The sequence below is a fragment of the Sabethes cyaneus genome, chromosome 3, assembly GCF_943734655.1.
Source record: "Sabethes cyaneus chromosome 3, idSabCyanKW18_F2, whole genome shotgun sequence".
NCBI classification, from domain to species: domain Eukaryota; kingdom Metazoa; phylum Arthropoda; class Insecta; order Diptera; family Culicidae; genus Sabethes; species Sabethes cyaneus.
The window spans coordinates 165940052-165960156 of record NC_071355.1 but is presented as its reverse complement, the minus strand read 5'-3'; the positions used below and the strand labels follow the sequence as shown (position 1 = coordinate 165960156).

Below are 20105 nucleotides of genomic sequence, written 5' to 3'. Positions count from 1 at the left end.
CATTATCTGCCATAGCTGGTCGGCGGTCGATCGACTGCATCGTAGGCTACTTTGAAATCAATTAAGATGTGATCTCCTCCTCTCATATGGAGATAATCCACTGTAGAGCCGGTGCCAGCGTTTCTTGGCTACGTTTATGTATCCTTATCGGCGACTTTGTTGGTCTTCAGCAATCCGATCTACCGTTTCACTTCTTGAAGATCAGATGCTGGGATATTACTATCTTTCAAGGGCACTCATAGGTTAATTTTAGTTCCGCCTCCTTTTGCAACTTCTTCATACTTACAACTATAATTTTCTTTGGGAGCAGAGCTTTTATCCTTGGAAAAACAAAGTGCAGCGAAAAAGGGGGTACCTATAAAGAATCGTGTGCTTTTTGTGTTTGTGTTTTTCCTATTCTTTGAAACTTACTACCTTGGATCTTGGTACGAAGGAATAATATGTAAAGGTCATGTTAAAGTCACAGATATCGAATAGCCCAAGGTTCGAAATTCCGACTCACGCTTGTCAACGACACTCGGTAACATTGCGACTAGAGAGCTTCGTAATGTCCAATATTGTAAGTAAAATTAAAAAAATAGATTTTCTTTCGAATAAAACGTTACTTATAAGCACAATGTCGCTGTTCTTTTATAATAATGGTACACATAATATTACCATCAACTCACTTGCTTATCCTAGGACCGCCAACTCGAGAACGATGATCCACCAAATTGAGCCGGCTTTTGGGTTTGCTGCTGAGCAAGGTTGCCGAAAGAAACGCCCGAAGATGATGAACCTAGCTGCTCAAACAGGTTGCTAGACTGTGTTGATGGACTCAGCGTGGCTTGTCCAAAACCAACAGCACCGCCGCCAAAGGCCGGTTTGCTACCGAATGCTGGTGGACTACCGAATGTTGGTGCACCGCCAAAGGTAGGTGCACCGCCGAAAGCAGGTGAACTACCGAAGGTTGCTGCACCACCGAACGCAGGTTTGTTGAAAGCAGATGGGGTAGGAGAGCCAAAACCAGCCTGTGCTACACTGCCACCGGTAGGCTGACTGAATGCTCCTCCAGGTGATCCAACAAAACTGAAAGTGAAGAATTTGCTACAAACATTTTTTTAAACCCAAAAAAACTCATATCAAATTACCTGGTACCGCCAAAAGCAGACGTAGTGCTTGCTCCTCCGAAAATGGATTGCCCCGATTGAGGTGAACCAGGCTGTCCAAAAGCCGATGTCCCAAATCCAGTAGCTCCGGTGGCAGAACTACCGAAAATATTTCCTGTACTCTGAGCATTTGAAGTACTGAACGCGGATGAACCACCAAACAGGGATCCTCCTGCTGCTGGGCTGGTCACTGCTGAACCAAAGAAATTACCACTAGCCACAGTGGCGGTTGTTCCAAATATGTTGGAGGCGGTCGTTGCTGCTGGTGCAGCGGTCGTTCCGAAAAGGCCTGCCGTTGGTTGAGAGCTTGCTGATGCACCGCCGAAAATAGAGCCTACGAACGAGAAGAATAATTATTTGTAAATATTAACAACATATTTCCTATCACTGAGTTACCTTGACTTGCCCCAGCTTGGCCAGGAGTTGCCGCAACTGATCCGAAAAAAGTCCCGGTTTGAGCAGCTGTTGCACTGAACGGGGAACTTGCGGTTGGTGAAGTGGTCCCAAATACCGAACCATTGGCACTAGTGGTAACTGATCCGAACAAACCCGTTTCATTACTAGTCGTAGCGGCAATAGAAACTGCCCCAAATAAGTTAGTAACCGTCTTGGGTACCTCAGAAGATGCGGTTTCAAAAGATGTATTCACAGCAGCGGAGGAAGAATTATCTCCAAAAATAGAAGTAGTTTCTGTTTTGGGGACGGAGAAAGCTGTACTACCAAAGATGTTTGTTGATTGGGATTTAGTGGTTGTTGCTACTGTTGGTGAGCATATGTTAATTGCACCGAATAGATTGCTGGTAGAATCTGCGGTAGTCGTCTGCACATTAGTTGTATTCGATAGAGTTGTGGAAGATTCCTTTAGAGCTGATGCTGATGTTGCAGTTGGTGATAACACCGATCCGAATGAGAAACCTGTAGTAGTTGCAGAACCAGTAGTAGCTACCGTTGATGTGATAGGAGCTATTGTCGCAGCAGTAGCAGTCGTGACAGGATCAAAAGACGAGACAAGTGTACTGGAGCTAATTGTTGGTTCAGATTCAGGAGGATCCGATTTAGTGGATAGGTTAGTAGGTTTTGCATTGGTACCAAAACCGCTGAAGGAAAATCCTCCTGCAGAACTTGTTGTTGTCGATAATTTTAGAGAACCAAACAATGTGCTACCTGTACCGCTAGTAGACGGTACAGCTGCTGTTGGTGTTGTTGAGGTACTCTCTGCACCAGAAATGGTAGCAGTAGGCTTTTCTAACGACGAATCTTTTCCTATCGTACTTTTAATACTTCCGAACAGCCCACCACCGGTAGTAGTTGTATTAACTGCAGCGCCGAGTGTACTAGAACCGGTAGTTTTAGGAGCAATACCGCCGAATAAGCTGGAAGGTGTCGCCGCGGGCTGCTCCACTTTTTTCAAAAGGCTTGTCAGAGCCGGAAAAGCAGCCGCCGCTCCACCGTTATCAGCTCCGTTACTATCATAACCGGATTTTAATGGAGCGTCCTTCTTAAGATCGTCTATAGCCTTTTTTTCTTTTTTCGAATCATCCTCCTTTGCCTTAGAAAGGTTTAAAACAGGAGTTACAGTAGTCGTTCCGGATACAACTGTTTGAGACGATCCAAAGTTAAGTGGGCCAGTGATAGCGGATCCAAAAGAAAATGTTGGTGATTTATTGATTGCAGATCCAAATGCAAGACCTGGTTTAGCAACAGGTTCTGTTTCTATCGAGGGCTTATCTTCTTTGACAATGGCTTGAATAGTGGTGTTAGTTAAGCCAAAAACTGAAATAGGTTTTGACAGTTCCGATTCCAATTTCGCATGTTCAGTATTGCATGGTGTAGTGGCATCGACAGGTGCTGAAATTTGTTTGATGGTTGTGTTACCAAACAACAATGATTCTTTACCTAATGAAACTTCCTTAGCTTTAGACGGTAAGCTGAAATTCTGTAAAGACAAAATGTAATTATTATTATTGTTAGAACTGTTTGACTTTTTGTTTGCGAGAAAAAAAAAGTATCAAAAGAAAATTTTTAGTAACGGCTGAGGAATCCTTGGTAACGGCAGGCTTCATTTTCGGTGTTTTGCTGAGCAGATGCTCATATGACTACAACACATCAGCGAAACAAAATTCGAAAAAGTATTGTAAAGGGCAATTTTAGAGTTAATTATTATCTACAATATTGTTGAAGAAAGTATAGTTTTAGTGCTGCTATTCCGTTGGTAACAAAAAGATCGCTTATTTGGCTATTAACGGGTTAGCAGTAAAACTGGGTAGACAGTTCGAAGTTCGAAAGCAGACACTGATGAAGCCTGCAAGTCGTAGGTGAAATACGTTACTGTCGCGAATAAATATTATTAATGAAATTCAATTTTGAAAATTGGTTAAGATGATATGGTAAAAGACAAACGATGAACTAAATGTAAAAAATCTGAAAGCAATGGTTAAATACGGCGGGGGTGGAGTGATGGTAACGGGGTGGATTATGGCTAAAGGTGTTGGTAATTTAGTCTTCATCGATGGCATAATGGATCAAAATGTCTATTTGGACATTTTAAAGCAAAATTTGAATCCAAGTGCCAACAAAATGGGATTTAGTCACAGGTTCAAGTTTTACCGAGACAATGACCCAAAGCACAAAGCACTTAAGAAACGCACATGGTTACTTTACAACTGCTCAAAACTTATTAATACTCAACCACAATATCTCCTGACATCAATCCCATTGAAAACCTATTGGAATATTTCGACAAAAAAGTTAAAACCATCAGATTTCTAACAAAAACGATCTTAGAAAGCTCTTGATGGACGAATGAGACCGAATTCCCACCGAATACAGGAAAAAACTCGTAGACAGCATCCCAAAACGACTAAAGGCAGTTGCAATGACCAAGGGATACCATACTAAGTACTAATCTTTGAAATTAAGCCACATCTGCGAATTCCAAACTTTTAATGTTAATCCCGTACGAATATGAATTTGAGTGAATATTTTCATGCGCTAATTTATATTTTTTCCAGATAAATAACCATTTGCCAAAACCCGATATCATACCTTGAAATTATTAGAAAAACGAAATCTGCATGTTGGCGTACGAATACGGATTTGTATCACTGTATTCTACTAAGACGCTCCAATAACTTCAGTCAATGATACTTTGAATTACAGTAAACATTTTATATGCTCAAAATCATCGTGTATTATGAAGGCGAATATCCAAATTCTGGGAAATTACTAAAATCAGTGTTTATTCGTGCGCTTCTGAAAGGCTAATGATCCGTTTTACAATCAATGTCACCTTTTTTATATTCTTGTATTCTATGCTATGCCTACTATTTCTCCTACAATTAAAAGCTTTAAATTTGCATGAAAAGAAGACAAGCAAAGATATTTTGCTTTTGTAGCAAGGAGAAGCACCACAAAATAGAAAAAGAAAAAGAACGCAAAAGTTTCTGGAAGAATGCACGATGTTGCGAGCCTGTCTGATGAATAAATTCGTTTTTTTCTTTCTTTTAAGATATTCAATGAAATAACTTTTGACCTACCATACTTACCGTTGATGTTTGTCCGAAACTAAAAACAGGAGCAGCGCTACTGGCAGTCGTCATCGGAGTATTGAAGATTACTGGAGTAGCTTTGCTTGTTCCCGTCGGTACCGTTGCAGTCGCCGTTGCAGAAGGTGCAAAATTAAATATCCCAGCCGCTGCTGGAGTCGGCGCAACTGGACGTCTGGTAGCCGGAGGCGCTAATACAGCTGCTGCAGAATTAGATGCAAAGGCTGGCAAACTCATTGTTTTGGGTATTTCAAATACTTTAGTTAGTTCTGAGTTAGTCACGGGGGTAAACTTGACGCCTTCAATAGAATGCTGAGATGTTTTTGCTTTCGTTTTAGACTTTTCACTATTATCCGCGATAATTTGCGTTGAATGAAGCGTCGCAAAAGTGTCTGGTTTTATCTTATTTTTTTCCAAATTTACACGTCGCACTTCATTTCGTCGCTCCCGTACAACCTCTGAATTAAGGCCTATGCGATCCGGTCTGCCTGGTTTGATAATGACAATTCGTCTGTTTCGAAGCATATTCCTAAGAGAGACCATTTTGGATTCGGTCATAAGTCGCATGTCTTCGCGTATTTTATCAGCGAGTGTCATAGAAATGATAGAATCAGTAAGAGAGTCAACTGGCGTTCCACTATCTACGGCAAAGGGCGATTCTTTTCGGTGCCCTTTTTCTAATCCACGAATGCTTTCACGCATACCAAGGCGTCCTTTGATATAACTTAGTTTCTCCCGGTGCCTGTTAAGAATTTCCTGCTGCTTAGAAAGCGTTTGATATAGGACTTCTAAACTAGGAACATGCATTCTACGTTTCGAATTTGCATTGTTCGCTTCTTGAAAGCTTGACCATTGAGCATCGATCTGTTTATTCACGATCTGCAACTGATTGTTGTTTGTGGTCAGCTGATTCTGGAGACTGGCCAATTGACGCCGACTTGACTGAGACATGGCGTGTGTTTCCTGAAATTGATTTGGGCTCGGATTTTTATAGATGGAATTTTTACTATTTGCTTCAGCTATCATAGCGAACGCCTCGTTCAAACTTAAGCGGAGTGCTTGAACATCGGATGTAAGTGAGTCAGTGCTCTCCGTAGCTTGCACGCTCAAGTCCTGCAACTCTTTGAGATTTTTTACAATAGTAGCTGAGTCGTCCTTAGAACCAACGGATGTGCTTAGTGACTTGCAGCGATATTGTAGACTTTTAAGCTCTTCTTCAAATTTATTCATTTCTTCTGCTATCATAGACCTAATTACAGAATTAGTGTCGTCTGAAGCGTCTGCTTTTTTCTGAACATAGTTGGTTTGCTGTGCAAGATTACCGGATGGAACAGGGCGAGAATTTTCGCCTTCTGTTGGCGGAGGTGTGTAGGTTGGTGGAACTGTTATTAACGGTTTTGAAGATTCTGCAGGTTTTTGGAACTGATTGAGAGACGTTTTTGGCATAGAGGGTTGAGTTTGAGGAACTAAGAATGTTTGAACTGGTAATCCGTTTGAGGAAGATGTACTAGCACTAACACCAGCTTTTATCGTTTCTACATTCATGTTTGGAGGTCCGCCGAATGTAATTTGTTTGCCGAAAGTCGGCATAACTGTTGCTGGGGCTATATTGGAAGCTGCAGCACCGAAAAGATTTGCAGTTGTCTTGGTTTCGCTGGGGCTAAAAAAAGATTTTGTTTTCAATGCAGCCGGTGTGGACGTTGCTCCAGCAGGAAGAGTGAATGATATATCAGACGCCTGTGAGTGGGTTACAACTGTTACAGGCACGTCCGTTTGTTTACCGATATCAATCTTTTCAAATTTTCCAGAGGTATCGACTGTCGGCTTTGGGGGTGAACAGATATTCGGAATGTTTGCAGCTGTGTTAAGAACATTGAAAGACACGAGAAATCCGTATGTAGACAGCATGTGAATCATCGGCATAACGGGAAAGGTTTGCTCGCCAATTATCACTTGATGGGTGCAGCCGGTCTCCAGAGACAATCCGACCGGAAATGTTTCTTGTTTATCCGACGAAAGAGGAAGCTCCGCACGAGCTTCGTCTGTTGTCGTCCATTGATACCATGTTGGTGTTTCCCCGTTCTCGGTTGTCCCCAAAATACCCACCTCCATACTATTGGCCGAAGCCATAAGCAGAAGATTCCATTGCATAATATGCTGTAAGAAAACCTGACCTTTACGTGGAACGCTTTGACTGTAGCATATGTCGTCGTAATTTATAAAAACTGGATTTCCTGTTTTAGGAGCATTCACTATGAACAGTGCAGGGACACTGTCATCTGCATGGAGCAAAAACACTGCTGCGAACTGATACGTTGATAACCACTGCAGCGCAATCACATCAAAATTACCTTCCAGCACACCAGTGGGACAAATAATAGTTCTTGCAACTTTTAGATCCGGTTTATATTGTACCAGCTTTCCGTTAGTGAAACCTGCTACTAGTTGCTTTCCTTTGGGACTCCAACAAGCGCAAATAACTCCTTCACTCTTATCTAGTGAGTGAAATTCTATTCCAGTCGGTTCTTTTAGTGTATACACGGAAAGCGCGCCGTTGTCAGTGCGCACTGAGAACATGTTATGAATTACCGGATTCCAGAGTATTTGAGTGCTTCTAACTCCTCCTTCAGGCGACGTTCTTATTTCATGAAGTTTAGCAACGGTTGCGGTAAGAAAAGAAGGAACTGAGAAGATGTATATAAAGGGCACACCATTATTGACCACATCTACCGCTAAAAATCCATGATCGCTGCTAACTACAATCTGAAATGGTTCACTAGGTAGGGGAACCGTCCGCAACGGAACAGGTATATCAATAATCCGTTCCGCAGTGACATCTTTAAGTTGCAACACTGTGAAAAAAATAAATCAATCAGACTGAATGTTTTTAACAAAATGAATTTGTTCCACCTTTTAACTGTGCCGTTGTTGTGCCAGCGAAAATTAAGCCGTAAACGCTGGCTGAAGCAAGTAGATTACAATTATCTGTAACGTTGCCATTACCTTTGAAAATCGGCACTTTACTCTGAAGTTTGAATTTTAGATCCTGAAAAAACATTTGTAAACATAGTCCTGCGATGCGCAAAAAGAGTCGAGTCAAAATATTCGTCTTACCGTAACATCCATTCCTTCTGGTGCTGGGGTTGCCATTGTACTATAAACTATTGAAATTACACCAAATCTATCTAAATCACCAAATTGCTATTTAAGAAACTTTTACAATCCGCGCGGCTTTTTAACACGATACAATCACAAGTCACTCTAAATCCATTCACCAGTTACTGTCTGACTTTGTCGGACTACGGCTATGACGAGTATATTCTATAGTTACTATATATATAGTTCGGCGGATAGAAAATCGGGAGCCAAATAAACGTCAAAATCGGAGCCAAAAGCTTTTCAAAATCCAAAATGCAGGAGTAATGGTAAAAAAATACACTTTATTTTCATAGAACTAGTCATTTTCAACACCCGCCAGTGATTATTTTTCGTAAAAACCTGCACATTTCACCATAATTTCAAATTTAATTTCATAAATCAGGGATGCCAATTCGCCTGGTTTTCTATCCGCCGAACTATATATATAGTAACTATAGTATATTCCACCACACATACATTATAAAGATTTTTTGACATTAGCTGATGGGGCCTTTGCTGGCAATGAGGTTTAAAAAGGTGTGGCAGATGAAGACATTTCTAGATAGAATTAACAAAAGGGCGAATGTCGCAAGCGTAAACAAACCGAGTGATGGTTGTTTTTCCCGTTTTTCCTATGCTGGTCCAGCAAAAATAACTCTCACTCGTTTTGCTTACATTTGCGACATTCGCTCTTTTGTTGATTCTATCTAGAATTTGATGGTATTAGTACACTGAGAAAACTTTTCGTATAGTTTCTATATGTGTTCCACACATAGATTTTTGCAATGTGCCCAGTTAATGAACTTTATATGCCAAACAGTTATAATTTATGGGTACGCGAAACTTTTGCACATACTACACTCAACCCCCGCTAATATGAAAAACACCTCGTTCAGATTGGGCGAGTTCATTTTTAATCTGAATATTTGGTAACTCTATCCAGCTTTCCACGAGCGATAATGGCGGATATTGAGCACATGTTGGCACAATCTTTTGACATTCATTGGAGGAGCGTCGAGTTCGTCCTGACGGAGTTACTATGGATACATCCATGATTGTTTGTTGTTCGAACGTAAAAATGTAAACATTGTTTAATTTTGCAGATCAGCTGAAGTGGAACATACGATTTGACGTAAACAAACGTTTTGAAAACATTTCAAACATGCGCGAAATCTATACCCAAGTAACCAAAAGTTCCGATAAAAGGGGATTTTTGGCTTAATCAGCCAACGAAATGATCATGAATAGAACTGTATTCAACTTCATTTTTAAGTAATTAACCGTACTTTCAAGTTCGTATTTGATGTTTAAACTTCGAAGGGAATACAAAGTAGCTTCTACCAGAACTAGAAAGTTCGCAAAAAGTTCACTTAAGTCGCTATATAGAACACTGTTCAGCCCAAAAAGAAACTCCAATAATTTTCAAAATAAAAAAGATTGGGGGAATATTTTCCCACTTCTTACTGTTTTGCAAATTTATGAGATTTCTCATTAACTAAGGTATTTAATTTCGGTTAATAATCGACTGTTTTTTATAAATTTTAATTTATTGTAACTTACCATACACCACCAACATAAACCTCGGGGAATTTAACTCTAGTACTTCTTTTGGGTAACTTAGACACATACCACTGCTCCGTTGCTGTAATATGCGATTTGCATCGTTTTTACTCGATGTGCTAATTTCTCATTTATCACAGCCCCGAAACGAACTTACACTTAAGAACAACTCATCGGCAAAATTCATGTCACTAGCGGCGTCAGAGGTGGCGCAATGCATCAGGATAGGCATGCAACGAGGAACGCTCGGGTTCAAATCCAGTAGCGGTCGGTGTTAGTTAGGCTTTTTTTAAATGGTCTATCTTAATCGCATGAACCGACTTTACAAAAGTTAGGAGGAGGCGGAGGTAGAAAATGGAAAAGTATAAAAATAGAACTACAAGTGCTGTTTTATAAACTTTTGCCAAAGTTTCTTCAGAAGCTGTTTAACGCTCTATGCAGCAAACTCAAGGCAACTTTGAAGTTCGTTTAATTACAGGTAAAGCTGCTTAGCAAGCTATACGTCCATAGACATAAAGCTTGTTAACCTTCCTTAGACACCATTATCCGAACTCTAACTTTCAAGCTGCATGTTGGACTTTCAAGTTGCAACAGATATTAACGGCACTTTAGGCCTATAGGCGAATTCGAGCAAAACTAAGAGCAACCGTTCGCTACCTGATTGTGATTATTGGAACTACAAAAAAAGTGCAATTCCCAAAATGCTTGCTGGCACCTATATGGAACTCGACTTTAAATGTAACATTTTATTGAATTATCAACAATGGGGATGATGAAAATGGATAAAGCCTAGTATCGACCTGAAAAGAAATGAACAAAAAGATAGGCCAAGAAATGCCAAAGAAAAGATTTTTCGTTTGCGATTTCTTTACCAGTATGCACCTCACAAGAAATATTGTTTTAGTTTCAGATGGCGCAGTTTTACATGCTAGTGAAATGAAACGTCACTTTTCCGTACGGAATAATATCCGGCGCAATTATTACCACAAGAAAATATGACAGATAATTGCTTGCCTTGCAGTTGTCAAAATTTCTTCGGTAAATACCAGGATTTTTTCTTGAGCTGTTTTCTTTTCAGCTGGATACTACACTGTAAAAAATCCACACGTTGTCATAAAGTGGATTCCATTTAGATCTGTGCTATAAGATACACCATATCAGATTCAAATGGAATACACTTGAAAGTGAAGTAGTGTGCTACACCAGATATCTTAATGAAGGATACTCGGTTTTAACGTGTCATCCATTTGAGAATTAAAGTGCTACACCAGATATCTTCATAAAGGATGCTTGGTTTTAACGTATCATCCATTTGAAAATCAAAGTGCTACACCAGATATCTTCAAAACGGATACTCAGTTTTAACGTGTCATCCATTTGAAAATCAAAGTGGCTACCATTTGCTATTCAATCGTATCATTTTAAATTCTAAATGTATTTTATGTTGGATTTGAAATGACTTTGCATATTCGAATTAAATGTAATAATATAAGGTTTAAGGTGCTTTTCTTTCGTATAAACTAAGCATAGTCTTTAATCAATAAATTTAATATTTATTATCACCAAGATTATCACCCATACATTCTTAACAAAACCGGAGACCGGACCAAGTCACAAAAGTGATAAAAATGCATCATTGGCAGCAAACTATCAAAAATTTCGCAAGCTATATTATACATTGATCAGATCATACAAGTATTGCAAACAATGAAATATGAAATCAACATGAAATATGAAATTAGTTCGAATGATTGAAACTTATAACTATTAAAAAACTCTAAAGTTTGAATTTGATTTTCTCGATATCATAATTATGCTTCTTGGTCCGTTCTGAGGTTCACCAGAAATAGTTAGATACAAAATTACTTATCTGGGGCTTTGCGCCCTAAAGAGAACAGTTGAATATCTTACGTAATAGCCGATCGGTCTTCTGCCTTCTAGATCTGCTGAGGTCATTTTGCTGTAGCTCGGCTGCTTCCAAAGCATAGATTTAAAGCGTGGGGCTCAAGCTGGTTCCTTCCTCTCCGACGAATTCCACCTCTAGCAAGGATTTATAGTTGCTGTTAATCTGCATAGCGTAAAAGCAAAAAAAAATTAAATTATTCACATCAAAATAATTTAGTTGCAATTCAATCCCACCTGCTGAACCAATTCAAGTAAAGTGCTTTAACCAGTTTGTATTTCAATCGTTTAGCTCGTGCTGTTCGGGGCCGTCGTGGACGTCGGAGATTTCTAGCTTTATGTCACGCTGCAACTATAAGAAGATTCTTCGGCAAACTCCAAAACATGGACAGTTAAAGTACAGCTTGTGTGTATCGAGTTAAAACAGAAACGGAGAGTTTGGCTTGAATTCTCGGCATTTTCGGCCATTTCGGCAGACTGTCGCTGGCAAAGATAATCGGATATCAGCTGCCCTCGATCACAAGAAACCGAAACAAGAATCTTGCCACTGGATGGCGATGAAGTAAATATTTAAGCTGTCCGGAGAGCTGTAGTAGGTTCACAATCGTGAGTTTTTGCCAGTCGTTGGTACGTGTGCATAATACTGATACACCGCTTCGCTGAACCCATCGGCTGTACGGCCTTACCCACCGCTACTTCGTTTCACATAGACCTCCACACGCCGGCTACTCGGTAGACGATTGCATCGTTTCTTGCTGAGCTTGTACTAAGTAGATTAAGAATCGTTTCAACAAATTTTTGATAAATCCAACTTCTAAACTTATATAAGAGTGCATGTTCAGAATGACCTCTTGTGTAACCCACGTCTATCTATGGCACCAGAGCAGTAAATATAGCTGAATCACAAATTTCGATGAACCGTGACTAAGCCCGCTATGGAAAGATTGTGCTAAACTGCTCACCGAGCTTTGTCCTTTTTTGACTGACTCTGGTTTGAAACTTTGTGCGCATCGACTGCGGCTGATTATGATGGTGATGTTGTATGTTGTATGTATGTATGTATGTATGTATGTATGTTGATAAGCCAACTCGTAAATCAGGCTTAATGTATCTTCCGGTACTAGTGATGTTGATTCTTCGAAACTGCCGGTTCATTCGTTTTGTGCTAAAATGCTCTTTATTCTGCCTTTTCAGCCTTACCTGAAAATTTAAATAAGTTCAATTCATCAGAAATTTAAAAAATCTGAAAATTTTCTGTTTCTGTTTCTGTTTCTGTTTGCAGCACAAGGTGGGGCAGTTAGAGCCAAGTCTGTCCAGGGCTGAGATAAGGTGGTTGTGATAATGTTAAAAGAATCCGTGCGGATTACGCTAGCTCCATAATGTGTTGGTGATTATGGATTAATGGGCGGAAGAAGAGTGACAGAACTTGGCTTGATATAATTGTGTGCTTGGTCAATATAGCATAAGATGGCTTGTACTTATCTTGTTTTCTCCTTCCTTTGTTTGTTTCCTCGTCTTGCTCGAACCTTTCTTACAACTTGTTCATTCATGGCATCCCGGCGTCCTCATCCATCGTTGTCACCAGTGTGCTCATCTGTGGCTGGTCTCTTGCCCCCCCTCACGACAACATTGTTGTTGCCGTGAGAAAAAGCGATAGAGATCAGGCAGAAAAGGGAGAAAAGAAAAGAAAAGAAAGGAGAGTTTTTAGTCGCATGCTAATTGTAATTTTCAAGTTAGTAATATCACGAGAATTCTATGTCTGTCCATCACCTATGCTACTACCGACTAACTACTCGCTAGGCTGGACGCTACTCATCTCCCAAATACCCATGTCATCACGATTGACCCAGCGCTGTTCAACAACCTATGCTCATTAAAAGCCACAGCCGCCTCTTTATCTACCATCTTTGCAGTATTGTAGCTGATGGCGTAAATTTTCGAATATTTTGTGCAGAATATTATTCAAGAGCAATATTATCGCTCAGAACTATCGAAAAACTACTTGAACTTCCGAAAAATAGAGCAGATGGTATATAATGGGGACTGGTACTCGCTCGTATTATTCCCGGTGGCATTAATTGCATATTTGTAGCGGTAGTCAACCGATTTGTCGGTATGCTCTTCAGACCGTGGTCAATTGAAATGATTCTGTAACTAAGAAGGGATGAGGTGGATCAAAAAGAACTTCACTTGGAGATATGTATATATGCCGTGTTAGGTCTTAAGTGCAAGCTGTCACTTAAGCAAGACTTAATAAGATGTTAACGACGTTGATAATTCTGTGAGGATGGTATTGAATCGAAAAAAAAAATCCTCATACCACGGCCATATATTATGTACTATGACCCCATTTTAGGAAGTGGAAATGATTGAGGACAGCCCTTCGCTATCGCTTGAATCAGCCAAAGAATCGAATACCTGTTTTTACTTGAAGAAGTTTTAACTCTAAAAAGATTTAGTTAGAAATGGAATTTCAGTTGAAGTCTGCCAGCATTGGGCAATGGACAGAACAAAATATATATCGAGGCTATAAAGCTTTTCGAGAGATCCACTAAGTCCGACCGCGACGACAGCCGCAAGAATGGAGAGGAGCAGGCCGCCGGTGAGTTGCCACCGTTCGACTTGATGGACTCTCCGACAGAGGCTCATCAGCATTAGGAGGGCCCTTGGGAGACAAACAGCGTCATTCATGATCATTTTATGTTGTTAGTTGAATACCGTTAACGCGGTTAGTCACAAGACATGCAAATCATTCTAATAAAGGAGGGAATTAAGAAAAAAAAAATTATAATTACATCCAAAACAATACAATAGAGGTGACAGTAACAGCAACGATAGCAATATTAGTAATAATAGTAATAGCATAGGAAACTGACACAGGAAACACAGCTACTGACTATAACTTCCTGCCCATTAATAATTGTAATTTGGCAGCATAGGTATAAGAAGAATTTCCGACTCATCATAGAACACTCAAACATATATTCATTCGTACCTATGCACCCATGCACACTCATACATGCATACACATGTATACATGTACGTGTGTGTATATTTTTCAGTGCTGTGCTGTCCATAATCGCATAACAGCCACAAATTCTATGGCAATCTCATAGAAAATGTCTCGATTACGCAAATAAAGACATCACATCATTTTTGAACACTCGTTCGTTCTAACTAGCGATAAATTTTAATTTTCATGAGTAAGTCAAAATCTCATGAATAGTGGGTAGGATTTGGTTTCAGTTTTCTAGAGAAATTTCTGTGCATACCAGCAATTCATCTAGGGAACTGAGTAAGCCCTCCCGGTGCTTCGGCCCAAACGGATTGAATTTTAAATCAAATCCGTTCGATTTCGCTCCATTCCGCTTTACGAGACACATGCTACACATAAAGCTAAATTATGCAATACTACATACTACACATATATCCAACTTAAACTATAAACATTCTACATGCGGAACTAAGAATTTTTAGGTCGTTTAGCCGAAGTACGCGTCAAACCACCTACCCATGGGAGGGAATTTAAAAAATCTGAAAATTTTAAATAAAAATTAGGTAAAACAAGTCAGAACAATTTCTGCAATGAAGTTCTGGATGCTGATACTTTGAAGCATATTTTATATTCATGACGGTATAAGGTTGACGTTGTCATCTATCTTCTTCTTCTTCTTGTATATATAAATGTAAATGTATATTTGTATGTTCTGCCATAACTCCAGAACGCTCAGACCGTTTTTTTATCAAACTTGGCACACACGCAAGAGATTGGGAGACAAAAACGAGGAGATTAATTGGGGATGATGTTAGGAAGGGTATCCCCAAGAAGGGATATATAAAACAACCTTTTGTTTCTCTATGCGAGGGAGCCAAAGGGGCGTGGGAACGAGAAACGTGAGTATGAATGAATGTTCCGCCATAACACCGAAAGGCCTTCATCAAACTTGACACATTATCTTTGACATAAAAGAATTAATGCAGGGGGGTTCACAAAAAGGGGGTGGTCCCTAACTAGGGGCGGAAGTCCAAATGGCTCCTAGATCAGTGCTATATCCAGTTTGCTCTCTGTGAATCTTCTGCAAAGTACCGCAATCGCTCATTTTGCATGGTGAACATTCGCTTGAACAAATTTAATTATTGACGTAGGACTACGTCTTTGTTTACTATACTGGGACTGGGTAGCACTTTCTGAAAACGAAAATAGAAGTGTAACGTTTGAATGAAAGAGTTCAAATGGTAATAACTATACTATACTACTGAAACTGAACAATTTAAATGTCGATGGATAGATAAAATGACCAGCAATTTTATGGAGGGCGTAAGAGGGGGGGGGCTCCTAGGCAAATGAAACACAAATTTCGTAATAACTTAAGAACAGATCAACCTAATGGATCCAAATTTGGCATGTGGGGTTTTTGGAGGCATGAACATATCGGCACCAACTTTTCAAAAGGGCCAATCTGTAAAATGTATACAAACCGAGTGAGGGCTTCTTTCCCTATGCTACTCCAGCAAAAAATAACCCCACTCGGTTTGTTTACATTTTGCAGATGGGCCCTTTTAAAAAGTTGTTGCCGATATTTTATGATGATTTGAGACCCCTCACTCCTGTGGCAGGAGAATAAGGACTCTCATAGAAATAAAATTGAAATTTTTGCGTATGTGTCATATTTTCTGCTATGTAACAAGCGGTAAGCTGTGAAAGTAAACTAGTAAAATCTTCTTGGAGCAAGAGACAGTGAATCGACGCCGTTAACTTACGTGCCTCTTTCCATTCATGTCGAAAGAGGACATTCGAATGGCATATCATTTTTGCGATGAACCCAAGGATGAACTTGTTTTGGTTTTATTGTTATTTGTAACCAATGGGGCTTTTAAAGGTCACAAATGAGTTAAAGTAAGATTATTGAAACATGTCAAGCTACGCATAATCACATTTAATACAATAATCTGCGACTGGTCATTCATTACTATTTTAGCCTTTATGATGCACACAAGGGATTTTTAAAAGCAATCTCTATGTCTCAATGGTTTGAGCCTACTTTTCCCTCCGCAAGACGTTTCGATCTAGGAGTATACGCCGCCTCACAAAGCTGACGATGTACAAAACGCTAATAAGACCGGTAGTCCTCTATGGACATGAAACAGTAACTTTGCTTACGGAAGACATACAGGGGTTAGACAAAATGATTGGGACAGGCAAAATTTTCATGAAATCAAAACGGTCATAACTTCCACAAAATTTGACATCTTTAGATGAAACCAATTGCATTCGACGGGGAAATCTTTCTAGTTTTTCTAATATATTTCAAAATTTGCAATAGTCAGCTGACACCGGAGATATTCCGGGTTATCTGGGGGTATGTCGAAAACTGATTTTTTTCATCGCTTGTATCTTTTTCTGTCATGGAAATTTATTCATATTCATATTTTATCCCAAAACTAGATTTTTTTTCCAGTCGATTGGTGAAAAAAGAACGGAAATCCGAAGAGAAACAACCAAGTTACGGCCATTTTCGTAAAATCAGTACTAGTAACATCTATTGCTCTGGCCAGTTTAGGACATGACGCAAACCATGTAAATATGAGCATCAAACGTTAAGGTTTTATGAGCAGGTTGTAGGTACCCCGACGGAAGTGGTCGTTTCAGGGAATATTCGAAATCATGTTAATATGGCTGTCAAACTTCAGGATTTTCAACCCTCGTAAATTTTTGAAGTTTGACATCCATATTGGAATGGTTTTGGTCATGTTTTAAAATGGTCATAAAGGTGGGACATTTCTGGCAACATTTCCAGAGCTGATTTCACTAAAATGGCCATATCTCGGTTGTTTCTCGCCGGATTTCCGTTCTTTCTTCACCAATCGACTGGAAATGAAATCTAGTTTTGGGATAAAATATGAAAATTAATAAATTTCCATGACAAAAAAAGATACAGACGATTAAAAAATTCAGTTTTCGACATACCCCCAGACAACCCGGATTATCTCCGGTGCCCGCTGACTTTTGCAAATTTTGAAACATTTTAGGAAAACTAGGAAAAATTTTCAGTCGAATGCAATTGGTTTCATCTAAAAATGTTCAGTTTTGTAAAAGTTATGGCCGTTTGAATTTCATCAAAATTTTGCCTGTCCCGATCATTTTGTCTAACCCCTGTACGTGCACTTGCCGTTTTTGGTCGAAAGGTGTTGTGGACTATTTTTGACGGAGTACAAACGGAAAGCGGAGAGTGGCGGAGACGTATGAATCACGAGCTACAGGCACTTCTTGGAGAGATTCCCATCGTACACCTGGCGAAAGGTGGGCCGGCCACGTCCCAAGGATGCCGGACGACTGTGTAGTGAAATCCGTTCACATCAAGAACCCCACCGGCACCAGGAATAGAGGGGCTCAACGTGCACGATGGCTCGACCAGGTTGAAGCCGACTTGCGTGTGTCGAGACACGCAACGAGTTGGCGACGAGTAGCCCAGGACCGAGAACAATGGAGAGGAATTCTTGATACGGCAAGAGCCACCCCGGCTCTCGACTGAATAAGTAAGCAAGTAAGTAAGTATGTCTCAATGGTTGCAGGCGTTGTACTTATGAACACCCGTCTACGTATTTTCAAAGCCACCATTGCATTCAATGAAGAATTGAATCTGAATATTTCACTCTTCTCTTTTAAACATTCACTTAAACAATATCACTCACAGATTCTTATAAACATATAAATGCCAGAAATACAGTTTATATTAGTCTTTGATCTAATGATCTGATGAAGTCCTACGTCACCCTTTCGCACAAACCTTAGGGCTGTATGGGTTGTAGTTTTTTTTACAAGCTGACCCGGCAAACTTTGATTTTCCACAAATTAAACTGTGCTGTGTTGGATGACCTTTGTCACAATCTCGAGTTTTGCAAATTTCTGAGGAGTTCAACGTTTGATGATTCATTTTGGCAGTTAGGTAGCTATGAAAACATGGGTAGTTTAATATGCAAATTTGCAATTTTTCTTCACAGTAAAGTAGACAACAAGCCCCCCTCCCCCCCGTTGCTTAGCAAGATAAAATAAAACGGATAGCAATATTCGCCGTGATTGTATAACATTTTTTCGCCGAAAACCATTGCGCGAAAAACCTTACGCGAAATGTACCATTTCACGGAAATCTTTTTTGTGGAATGTACCATTCCCTCTCCTTACTCGCTATCGCTCGTTCGGGCCCAACTGAAGGAAAGTAATAGAGGTCAGTAAATCAAGGAAAACAAATAAACCTAGACAGCGATGATTTCTTTGGGGTGGCTGCCGGCAACATTCGCGGCCTGCGGCCCAGAATCATCTAGTTTTACTATAGATAGTGTTTAGAGGTCTTGATATTGACTAATGTTTTATGGAATGGAAGAGTCTAAAATATCTCGAGTTCAATTAGATTTTGAGTTACGCAAAAATTTCTGTTTTATTTGTAAGAGAGACTCATTGAGAGTCTCACCACAGGGGTGAAGGCTTAAACCATCATAAAATAAATCCATGCCTTCAAAATCCCCCACATGCCAAATTGGTTCCATTTGCTTGATTAGTTCTCAAATTATGAGGAAATTTGTGTTCCATTTTTATAGGACCCCCCTGTTAAAGGACGAAGGGGTCTCAGTAGGTTATAGAAAAAAATCCTGCCTTCTAAGCCACTATATGCCAAATTTGGTTCCATTTGCTTAATTAGTTCTCGAATTATGAGGAAATTAGTATTTCATTTGTATGGGAGCCTTCCCTCCTAAACAAGGGAGGAGTCCTAATTCATCATATAGAAAAAAAATCTTGTCTCCGGAAACCCCCACATTCCAAATTTGGTTCCATTTGCTTGATTAGTTCAGAAGATAAGAGGAAACTTGCATTGCATTTGTATGGGAGCCCCCCGTCTTATCTTATCTTTTATCGTAGGGTGAATTTTATGACCAAGCTTGCTAAAATAAAATTAACTGTCGAAGTTAATTATTTTCATCGTTATAAGCGTATGAGAGAAAATGATGTAATATCAGCAATCTCCGATTTTCCTGTTGCCGAGGAAACCGACCATTCAGCCAAAAACAAGAGGAATTGTCTAATATGGACCAAAAAGGCCTGCACCAAACAGCGAGAAAGAAAAATGAGGAATTGTATCAGCGATTCATATTCGAGATTGAAAAAAGCTTTCACGGAGTGATTCCCTTGAATGTTTGGCGTTCAAGCAGTAGCAAAACGAAACATTCCTCACCAATTCGACAAAAATGCAGTGCTCTCCGGAGGCTGGCCAGTAGACTCTACAAGCAGGCCAAGCAACTTTTGTTTCAAATCCCTTAATCCCTCGAAACTTGAAAGCTCCTGTTAGCAATTTTTACTGTTTGAAGATGCAATCGCTAAGCCTTTCAGCTTGGTACAACGCTGGTCTAACAAATAATCAATCATCATATGTTCAAATCCCGACTGGGAGAGGCTTTTAGAGTCAGAAGACTCGTAGCGCAGTTCAGTCATGTTCTCTAGTTTGCATTACCGAAAAACTGAAAGTGAATTTCATTTTGCTTTTCGCGGCATGCGATTCGTGTCGTGTGGCGGTAAACCAACGCACCCAACATGGTTCACGTGTACCAAACTGATTGACACAACCGGACATATGCTCTGGCTAAGATTACGATTAGTTAAATTATTAGTAAACCATTTACTAAAACCATAAATACATATGCTAATAAAAACAAATAAACTAAATCATATGTAAATACAACAAAGTAATAATTTCAATAAAATTTGCAGTTTGTTTAATTATTTGCAACGATAATCTGTTAGTGTTCAACTTTGCGCCGG

At 39.7% G+C, this 20105-nt stretch overlaps 1 protein-coding gene across 2 annotated transcripts; it reads right to left on the bottom strand.

Moving 5' to 3' along the window:
* Positions 1-624: 624 nt before the first annotated feature.
* Positions 625-7937, bottom strand: LOC128744725 (nuclear pore complex protein Nup214). 2 transcript variants are annotated; one of them, XM_053841922.1, is made up of 6 exons: positions 7808-7937; positions 7604-7739; positions 4685-7545; positions 1545-3084; positions 1131-1482; positions 625-1068 (listed from the first exon to the last, which is right to left on the bottom strand). In XM_053841922.1, exons 1-6 carry the CDS (start codon positions 7841-7843, stop codon positions 678-680), a joined length of 5316 nt encoding a protein of 1771 aa, XP_053697897.1. In that variant the 5' UTR covers positions 7844-7937; the 3' UTR covers positions 625-677. The 2 variants fall into 2 exon arrangements, with proteins under 2 accessions (XP_053697897.1, XP_053697899.1); XM_053841924.1 differs by having other exon boundaries at positions 4694-7545.
* Between the last annotated feature and the right edge of the window lie 12168 nt (positions 7938-20105).

What these genes read in the sequence shown, in the direction of transcription:
- LOC128744725 (XM_053841922.1), bottom strand. Translation starts at nt 7,843, where the DNA reads ATGGCAACCCCAGCACCAGAAGGAATGGATGTTACG. An exon ending in CCAAGCTGGGGCAAGTCAAG is followed by an intron (nt 1,483 to 1,544) that starts GTAACTCAGTGA and finishes TCTCGTTCGTAG; the next exon opens with GCTCTATTTTCGGCGGTGCA. An exon ending in TCTGCTTTTGGCGGTACCAG is followed by an intron (nt 1,069 to 1,130) that starts GTAATTTGATAT and finishes CTTCACTTTCAG; the next exon opens with TTTTGTTGGATCACCTGGAG.